This window comes from Saccostrea echinata, unplaced genomic scaffold (genome assembly GCF_033153115.1).
Source record: "Saccostrea echinata isolate AGI-Se365-2 ecotype Australia unplaced genomic scaffold, CSIRO_AGI_Sech_v1 ptg000009l, whole genome shotgun sequence".
NCBI classification, from domain to species: Eukaryota; Metazoa; Mollusca; class Bivalvia; order Ostreida; family Ostreidae; genus Saccostrea; species Saccostrea echinata.
Window position 1 is genome coordinate 35,991,920 of NW_026889758.1, and position 10,867 is coordinate 36,002,786.

Genomic DNA, 10,867 nt, shown 5'->3' on the forward strand with positions numbered 1-10,867 from the left:
CCTCCTAAATCTTACCTCTTTATGGTGATTGCTGCTGCTGCAAGAACAACAGCTGTACGGAAAACAGACACCCATACAGCTGTTCAAATTACATCTAAAATAAAAACTGAGGACTTATTTTATTTTCCCCAGCTGTTTCTATTCTTAGATAATCATAATCTACAAGGTTATTAAACTACAGATCTATGTCTTTTTAAGACGAAGAATATGATAAGGAAACTAATCTAAAAACTAACTAACTAAGGATAAGTTCGTGTTTGTCAACAGATTATAATACTTAAGGAGGTAAAATATATCAAATTTATACATGTTCTCTGAAAACTCAAAAAAAAAAAAAAAACAAAAAAAACAAAAAAAAAAAACATATTTATCTGTACGCAATACATCTGAAAACACATATATCAGAAAACGTTACATTGTCTTTCTTTAAAACATTCGAAAACGTATATATTTTGTAATGAAATTGACGTATAGTATATTTTAATCAATTTTGTTGGTGTAGCATACTGAGTATGGGAAAAAGGTGAAGATAACGAACAGTAATGGATAAAAAAAAAGCCCCAAAGCAATACAATTATGTAAACAGGGGAAAATCCAGAGGTAGGATCAGGAACCTAGGAGGAGTTAACATCCCCTGTTGACCAGTCACATCCGCCGTGAATCCTTTGTATTGATAAGGTAGACAGACTATTCCGCAGTCAAATTTAGTATAAAACAAATGTCTAACAATTGGTATGAAACACGTCAGCCAAAATACGTCCCAGTGATAGGTTATATTTGTTAACAATATGCTGACGTTAAAAGAGGTTTTTAAAATCCCTATAACATCAACTTATCTGTCAGTAGCCTATCATCGGTATAAAAATTGATCGTATTCAGAGCATTCCCTTGACCCTAACAAAAATTTGCTATAGTTAACTATAGTTTACTATAGTTAACTATAGTGAAAACTTTGATACTTTGATTTACTTTGAAACTTTACTCTAGAACTTTTTTTGAGATTTCAAAGCCTAAAACCTCTAAAATCCGATAACAGTAATGTAAAATTTGGAAATAATGTGTGAATATACAAATAATATTTCAATTCAATATATAAAAATGTGTAGGTGTGAATTGAAGAACAAAAAATATAACGATCTGAAATCCATAGTAAAATACTTTGATTTACTATAGTAAAAAACTTTGATGCTATATTAAACTATAGTTAATTATAGTAAACTACATGTATAGTTAACTATAGTTAACTATAGTACTTTTTTGTTAGGGGAGAATCGAATAAGTTGAGAGATGTAAACTCCTAATATAACTGCATAAATAAGAAAGTTGACGTTGGAAACGCAGAAATCTTGTTTGTCATACAATTTAATTGTTAGTTGGCCCTTATCGTCTACAATCAGTAAAACATTAAAATATGAAACAGATGTTGCAGATTTTGTGGTGTATTTTATTTCAAGTTAACTGGGAGATATCGAGTTGAATGTCGAATTGAAGGTCATAGCAAGTGTCTTCTTTTAAAGTAGAAGTTTTTTCTTAAAAATAAATTCTGCTTCATGGAAATGTAGACACAAGTCGGCTTATTAATTAGCAAAATTAATTCCCATCGAAATTTCAACAGTCTGTTGGAAGACCTGGTTTTCGAAGATCACATAAATGTTGCCAATAGGAACTCTAGCATCCTTTTAATACCAACTTCAGAGCACTTTTGTATAGAAAGTAATTTTTACAAAGCAATTTTGTTGATGACCAATTATTGGATAAAAAAATTCGAATTCCATTTTATTGAAGAAGCAGTTGTCTGTGGTATCATAAAGCCTACATGTAGTTTTTAATTTATCATTAGGAATGGCTTTATAAAGTGTAGAAAAGTCGCACCGTTTTGATGTTGTTGACCTTAGAAAAAAATTCTAAATGTTCTTTGGGGTTTTCAGAATCCACTTTTAATTTACACCATTTCTAGTTCGTATTTATCTTTATATTAAGTTTTCTTTAATATATTTTTCTGTTTAATGGCAGGAAAGAATTTACTATATAGTATTATTGATTACACAATAAAAATCTTTTTCTCTTTTTTGTGAAAATGGTAAGAAAATTGTCTTATTTAGAGGAAAGGTAACCATCCACTATGTCTAGAAATAGAGTTGAATAGGCCTTGTTAGTTGAATTTTAATCTCTGAGATCAACATTTATTGATTACAAATTATAAGAAGAGAGATATTGTGTTTAATGATTAAAAAACCGGAATACTTTCGATACAGCATAATATTTTCTTTTTTTAAAAGTACTAAATCGTCGAATTTCTCAGAATGAACATATATAACAATAAAAAAACATTCTAAAATAATCATTTACCTTCTTATTCATAAGAAATATCTTATTTTCACAACATTCCTTCAATTGAAGATTTTGAAAATTTAGATTTTCATAAAAATCGTATATATGAGGGACAGGATACAACACAGATAAAACAACATATGCTTGAAAAATATTTGTAATAAAAACATTGTAAAATCAAACTATCATTGTTCGTCATGTCATTTTTTCTATATGAAAATGCATTTTAAAACTAGTTACTTTACGTCGATCTTGTACTACTGTATTCAAAATTAATTCTCTTTTTCTCTCTGTATGAAAACTGAGCGTTATTAATTATTATGTTGGAGAAAATTTTCATTGATGATTTCATAATGCCCTTCATCGTCCTCTAGTGGCTTGTGATAGTCATCGTGATCCTGAGAACTAACTGACGAATTTGCTACAACGTCCAAGTACCCCTCACCCCTGTGTGGACTACTCTGATCCGTCCCCTTGTAACTACATGTAGACCCTGATGCTGAGGTCAATGATGCATCCGATGAATCTAACCTTTAATCATAAAGCAGTTACTTGTATATGGTAACTTTTTAAGTCAATATACGATAATCAAAATCATTTTATAATTCATAACACAGATTTTAAAATTTTTGACGCTATTTTTTCTTGTCAAACTTACTTGCTTGAAAACAGTGAAATTATCTCATCAACATGTGGACGACTGGTTCTGTCAAGGTCCCAACATTTCAACATAACTTCCTCATACAACCAACTTGGACATAGTTCCGGTTTTTCAGGAACATGTCCATCAATTAAATGTTCCAACAGCTGCTTGTTAAAATTTAACATAGTGTGATAGACTTAAAAAAAAACATATCTATAGATGATTAACGTTAGAAACAATATGGTACCTTAAAATAATTTAATCCCAAAATATTTTAAAAAATTGTTAAGTAATAACACTTTGTGAGGAAAGTACATTACTTTGTATTTCAAGAAGTTTTTTTGGTACATTGATAAGTTGTTAATATTTTATTGAAGAAAAAGGCGTGGGGTGGTAAACGTAATAAAATCCACATCAGCAAAGCAAATGTGGTGTCCTTATTTTTGTGTATTTGAATTATTTAACTGTTACATTTACCTTGGATTTGTGTTTGTTCCCAAATGGCACACAGTCTAGACGATCCCGGCCAGAGAGAACGGAGAAAACTTCATAGAAAAGCATTGCCATCGTGTAAACGTCACTGCCACACGATAGTTCGTTGTGTCCGATTACTTCCTTGGGAAGCCTTAAAATATTAATGAATGCATGCTTTATTTAATTTCAAATTGCCAAATGGTTCGGGAAATATTTGCCTTTTGATTAAGTTAACTTGCTATTCAATGATATTGATCCATGTGAAAAAAAAAAAATAGGAAACAGTTATTTAGTTTTTCCATTCAGATTTTAATCAATCTTAGGAGAGTAAAATGAGTCATTTTACCAATATAGCATGTCTTGTAGGTCCTGATTGACTATAATGCTATCTTCTTGGATATCACATTCTTGTGGCAAGCTATGCATCCTGCCAATTCTAACCATAAGTGCCTGAATATAAGCATACAGATTTTCCATATTTCTGAATGAAGTAGAAATTAAAGCATTTGACCTAACATCATAATGCTCTTTCACAGTAATTATTATCAACGAATGCTTTACATTTTCGGATTTCACATTGCTTTTTGGAATACCTTTGGTATTTCTTGCTTGTCAACAATAAAAACATATTTCCCAGTCAAATCTACCATTAACCACTTCATGTTATGGATTTGTTTAACAAGCTTGACCACCGCAAACAACAATCTCAAAAGAGTGTTTATGTTTTCATCTTTTGAATTCTTTGACAGTTCTTCAGCTATGTCCAAAATCTTAGAACTTGAAGGAAACGTATATTGCTGAAACGAAAATTATCTTGTTAATCTATAAAAAAAACTTGACAGTTTTACCGAGATGCAATTCGATAGAAAACAAAGTATGAAAATAAAACTCCTTACGATTGTCATTTTTGCATCTGTGCTTGATGTACATCTACGGATTTTCTTTACTGGCCATTCTTTTAAACCCAGATTTTCTGCCATTGTTTTACTTAATTTTGGTAACACTTCTTCATAAAAAGTATCAGATACTAATTCTTCAACGATTATGGAATTTCTCTATAAATAAATAAATGAAATATGATAATATAACATGCATCCATATCATTTCAATATTTGAGACAAAACCTTTACCTCGTTTCTTATTTTGAAATCCTCCCTCGACTCAAGGTCTTCTTTCCGCAAATTAAACTCCAAAGATCTCCTTCTGCCACACATGCTTGTCCTCAAATCATTGTAACACATCTCAAAATCTTCTGAACTCATAAAACATGATGCATATAAAATAAAGATACTTAAACTTTAATTTTTTAAATTGTCTGTTAACAGTAATGCAGTGAAAAATTGTTAACATTGTCGAGAAGCATGGGAAAATACTGCATTGCCTATCGACATGTGTAATAAATGGTATCTGTTTCCTTTCATTCGAGTACTATAGTCCCTTTTGCATATCCAATACAAATCATATTTATGCATGTTTTTGTACATGGTAATTCTATGTTTAAGCTTGATTTTATTTGCATTATAACCTTTTCCACCACTTTTCTGTTGTTTTTCCATGTATTTCATGAAAAATATTTATTCACAATTAACTTTGAAAACGTTATTTGAAAAAAATGGATATTTTAATGAAGCAATCTTTCCTTAAACGATTTTTTTCTAAAACTGTTAATTTGAGAAAAAATATTCATACCTGCGCTCGTAGTTGCTTTTTCTCGTAGCAAGTTGATCACATTTGGAATTCCCTATTTATATATTATCACGCTAAACAAATATGTTTAATTTCAAAAAAGTTTGCAGCATTCTTTTCATCTTATGAAACAGTGTACAAAATTTTCAAATCGTTTATCAACAAAAAAAAAAAAAAAATACTCTTTCTGGTTTGTGTTCCCTCTTCAGCTGCTTATCCCCAATGTGTGGTACAGTATCACTGCCAATATCTATAATACAGTATCACTGCCAATATCTATAATACAGATTTGTAGTGTTTCTTTCAGGAAGACGGAATTTTGCTTATTTTATGTCTGTCTTTCAGTATAAAGTCGAGCCTCGTTCATCCTGAAGCCAATATTCCGGACACAACATTCCGGGCGAAATTTGCTTGGAACAAAATACATTCACATACTTTATTCATTTTATACTATATGTTTCGCTTAATTCATCCGGCCCATTTGCTTCGGAACACAAGCATCCGGATTCACGTGGCTTGACTGTATTTGGGAATAAAATTATATTTTTTCTTTGGGCTTTGAATAACAAATGATAAATTGATAATATCGATAAAAGCCGATCTTGGTTTGAAAGGCCTTACCCAAACTTCTCGAAGACAATTGATCTCTTCTTAAAATTTGTATTTTTTTTTCAACCTCACACATGAGGGGCCTTTTCTCTGGGTTTGTGTTGAAACATTGTCTTGAAAGAATGTGGAATGCATGCGGTATGCATTTCCATTTGTATGGTTTGAGCTTCCGTGTAACAACCTGTATGTAGCAACAGACAACTTTATCAGTATGATAAAAAAGTACTGATAAAAATAAAGATAAAGCAAGGTAATTCAAATATTGTTTGTAGATGCAGGTTTTACCCTTATGATGACATCTTCAGTGTTTTCGCTGTAAAGATCCGTATATGGTTCACAACCATATGTAAACATCTCATGTATCGTATGACCAAACATCCAGACATCTGTTTTTGAGTCATACTTGCCATGTAGTATAGACTCAGGAGCCGACCATCGGATAGGTATCCAATCCCCACTGATCACTGTAAATTTTAAACTGTTATTTATCATTTTAGAGGAAACTATTTCAAGGAATAAATACCGAAGTGGTTTTATTTCAAAAAACATTTGGAAGAACGACTCGTGCCCCCCTCTTACTACATGTACATCAGTAAAACTCGGCTATAAAAATAACTCATTTTATTAGGAACTTTTTACAAATCCCGTAGAAGATTTCCACTAAGTTTTTTTTATACAGATATAAACAATCCCTGTTATTAGGAAGCAGAATTCGAGTTCACAGTGACTTCGTTATAAACGAGTTTTACAGTAACAGTAAAGATATTTGCTATCAGCATCAAATAATTCGACTTCAAAATCTGAATCACTTCCGAATTTCGCCATAAAAAAAATCATTCACTGATGAGAAATATATGACAAATACCTTGGGTTAAGCTGAGAATATTGGCAAAACAGTTATTTTTACCCAAAAATGGTGACAAGAAAGCATTTTTTTTCAATGACATTGTTATCGCTTTGAGCCAAAGTGGAGTGATTACCCGACATTAGAAATGACGAGAACCATAGGCATGCATTGAATATAATCTGCCCTCTTGTGACATTTATTACCAATCATAATCGACAGTTTTGCTATTAGTTTGAGATGGGAACAAATATACCTGCAATATGCGCGCCAGAAGAGGAAATGTCGTCTGTTGTGCTATGAGCAAGTTCCAGCTTTTGTAACACAGCCATGCATTTACCTGACGTCAGACACGTTTTCAAACAGAATGAATGCAATGCGATATCGCGATGGACAATACGCTGTGAATGCAGATAGGATAAACAGCTCGCCATCTCATGCAAGCGTTCGTACATCCATGATAAAGGTAGCCACTTGTGGGATCTTCTTGCTTCCAACAACCTTTCCAACAAGCCTTGAGGATGATTTTCAATCACATAAAATGGCAAAGGCAAGGCAGGGGAACCGAACGCCAAAAGTTTCGCTATGGAATTATGTTTAAAACCTTTCTGCATAGAGAGCAGAATTTTAAACTCATTGGTTTTGCGCATATGCTTTGACTTTGCTTCATCAGTGTGGTCATTAATTTTCAGATTTGAAATATCTGGAATCAAAATTGAAATTGTAACACTGTAATGATACAATCTGCCTCCACGGATGGACCAGTAGTACTTGTCGTTTGTTTTACAAAAGATTTCCCTATCTTTGTCATGTACATGCAGTCCTGGCACTGTATTCCTAATATTGGCCTCTGCTAACTCTCGAAACTTTGTTTCCGATAAATCTAAAGCTTCTACAACCAACTGCAAAACTGGATGACCAAGAGTAAAAAGAAGATCGTGAACTTCGTCTGGAATCGGCAGAAAAGACCATTTAGCATGGAAACCTTGGGAACATATCTTTAAAACTTCTAAGAGCGTCCGGAAATCTTCACTTCTTTCATCAACTAAATAAAACGAATGAAAGTAAGCATAAGCCAACGAATAAGATTTTTATAATGTGAACACAAACTTGTATATATAAAGATAATATATATTTAAATATATAAGTTGCTTTAATATTTTAAAGCGATCTATACTCAAATTGTCAGAAAAAAAATTAGATAAAATACTTTACTGTAAAAACTAATTGATAATATAACCTCTGTTAAACACATCCGATATTCCGGACAGGATTAGTTCTCTTCCACCTGATTTTATATATATATATATATATATATATATATATATATATATATATATATATATATATATATATATATATATATATATATATATATATATATATATATATATATATAAAGCAATTTACAGTCACATTTTCAGAAATATGTAAATAAATAATTTCACTGTAAAATCTAATTGATATAACCTTTGTTGAAAACATCAGCTATTCCAGTCAGGATTAGTTCTGTAAGAGGATGAAATAACTCATTATGCCACTTCCTCTCCACCTGACGATGATGACAACAATATGTTGCTCGAAGAAACTGCATGAAGTTACTGAGAAACAACGGTGGATTTGTTGCCAACTGAATACCAATAAAACAACTAATTAAATAATACCATTTCTACTGATATTTTCGATTATCTTTAAAGCTTTTAAATTGTTTTATGTGGGAAATCATAAAACCATTTCCACTTTATTTTTAGTATGTAACTCTAGTTGGTACACTGATATGTTGAGTAATGGTTCAAGACCTTATTTAATATACGATCTCATGTTTAGTATTTAAATTCAGCAATTGAACACTGACATGATTTTTATCAATCATCATACGTTACTTGAAATCTTGACCATTTTCCCTCACTCTCTTCTGAAAAGCAATTCACTTCGACAACGAATTGACTAGAATGCACAGGAAAACGGTTTTATTGACTTAGTGCATAAGCGTTAATTCTTCTACCTTTATCCATTGTTGTTGTTTTTTTTAACACTAACTTGATTGACACGAAATTTAGAATTTAGAAAGAAGATACCTTTGAGATCAATCCAAATGCGAGAATGTATTGTTCGTGGATCTTCAGCTTTGCTAATTCTTTGTCACTGTCTGATGTTGAAAAGGCATCTTCCCAATTTCCAAGAATTCTCATTAGAGTATCACTCAATTTAAACTTTTCAAACTTTGATAGGAAATGCACTATACAATTAATAGTTTTGTGGATCCTCATATTTTCCTTATGCCAGTGTTTTGTTAATTTCTCGGCATACTCCCTTAATTGTGAGATTATTGGAGATATTATTTGAGACGTCTCCTTCCTCTCTGATTTCACATAACAAAAGTGTATGGAAACAAATGATATAACACACAAAACAACGGGACATATAGAAAACCACAAAACTTGGGGTGTGTCATCTGACATCATCAACACTAAGATATTTTGCAAACAAATTTCCAGAGATTGAATTTCAACCATATCAATCTTAAGCTTCAATAAAATTGATTTCAGGAATTTGAGCGTAGTGGATTGTATGTCTTCATCATCACATGTTAGTAAACTGGACAGGCTAGGTATGTCCTCTTTTTCTTTTATGTGGGGCAACAGTTCGGTTTGAATTATTTTTATGATCTCTGTTCTTTGGTGTGGTTTTGACGTCTTCAGTTTTTCAACGTAGTCTCCGATGTTATGAAATTCATTACATATTCCTGAAAATATAAGAATTAAATACTTTTAAAATAACCATCAAATGGAAAGAAAAATCATTAAGCAATCAAGAAAGGCAATAATGAAAAAGATCAATCTCATAAATGTTATAAACAATGCAAAATTATGAAGAGGGGATAAAATACGGACCCCAAGAAAATCCAAAGGTAGAATCGGATGCATAAGTGGAATAAGCATCCCCTGTTGACCGGTCACACTCACCGTGAATCCTATGTATTGATCAGGTGGACGGGATAATCCGTAGTCAGATTTAGTCGACAGATGCTCACTTCTCCATGGCACCTGATACCACTTCTAAATTTTGAGGTCCGTGTTTGCTCTGCTCCAAATTTGTATCGTTTCACTGGACTTCCGATATTGAATACTGTTCGTTATCTTCATATTTCATTAGTATAAAACAATAGTCTAACAATTGGTATGAAACTTATACATAAAAAATCCGACTCATTTGGAGGATGTATTTAGAAATAAAGTCATTTTAACGATTAAACTTTCAAAATTCTGACTTAAACGAGATTGTTGAATCCCTGTAACAACTTATTAGTCAGTAATCTGCCTCGATTTAAATATTAAAGAACAGGCTCTTGCGTATTGAATAATCTGGGAAACACAAACACTCAATGCAGATAACAGTTGAACATTATTCGTAAGTTAGGGAAGTTGACGACGAAAAAGCTGATGTTATCCCTTTTGTCATAGAGTGAAGTTGTAAGTTGGCCATTATGGTCTATTATCAATAAAACATACAAATATGAACAGATATTGGCGTTCGCTGGGATATATCGAGTCGGTATATGAATGAAAGTAAGTATTGCTAATAAAACGTCGTCGATATATCTAAATGTCAAATTGAAAGTTATAGCAAGAGTATTCTTCTCATCATGTAGGAACTTTGAAATAAATTTTGATTCATAGGAATGTTAAAACAGATGGGATATTAAAGGACAACAATGAGTTGCCATATCGGAATTATAACAGTTTTTTAAAGAACTGAACTTTATTGACTACATAAATATTGTCAATGAGGAACTCATCCAGCATCGATATCCTTTTAACATCAACCCTAGAGTACTTGTGTGTATGATCAGAATAATTTTAACAAAGTAATTTACAGATAAACAATCACAAGACTTGAAAATTTGCAGTATTGGGAGAAGCAATTGTCTATATCAAAAACCGCCAGAAATGGTTGTATAAAGTGTTAAAAATAAAATCTTACGTTTTCACCGTTTTGTTGTAACTATCTTTAAAAAAAAAAGTGATTTTAAATTTTCTGAAAATTCTTTGGAGTTTTTGATAATCCATATTTAATTAACACAACTTCTTGAATATGTTGTAGCGCAGGACGTCTGAAGTTTCTCCTTCACACAGTTAATATTTTTTTGTGAGGAGTAAAGACAGGGGCTTGGTAGAGCATTTACTGGCCCCTGCAATGTTTCTTTTTTTTTTGTAAAGATTTCTACAAAATTAAGGAATTAAGTATAGCTAGGGTAAATCAAATTCCCTTTGTCGACT

At 31.7% G+C, this 10,867-nt stretch overlaps 2 protein-coding genes across 2 annotated transcripts; both read right to left on the reverse strand.

The window, feature by feature from the left end:
• Positions 1–2,480: 2,480 nt before the first annotated feature.
• Positions 2,481–4,545, reverse strand: LOC133183639 (tyrosine protein-kinase src-1-like). The gene is made up of 6 exons (XM_061318572.1): positions 4,345–4,545; positions 4,042–4,245; positions 3,795–3,898; positions 3,452–3,599; positions 2,990–3,138; positions 2,481–2,862 (listed from the first exon to the last, which is right to left on the reverse strand). Exons 1-6 carry the CDS (start codon positions 4,426–4,428, stop codon positions 2,643–2,645), a joined length of 909 nt encoding a protein of 302 aa, XP_061174556.1. The 5' UTR covers positions 4,429–4,545; the 3' UTR covers positions 2,481–2,642.
• A 2,237-nt stretch (positions 4,546–6,782) lies between these two features.
• Positions 6,783–8,209, reverse strand: LOC133183640 (uncharacterized). Its single transcript, XM_061318574.1, has 2 exons — positions 8,058–8,209; positions 6,783–7,632 (listed from the first exon to the last, which is right to left on the reverse strand). The coding sequence occupies exons 1-2, from the start codon at positions 8,179–8,181 to the stop codon at positions 6,818–6,820; spliced, it is 939 nt and encodes a 312-aa protein (XP_061174558.1). The 5' UTR covers positions 8,182–8,209; the 3' UTR covers positions 6,783–6,817.
• Between the last annotated feature and the right edge of the window lie 2,658 nt (positions 8,210–10,867).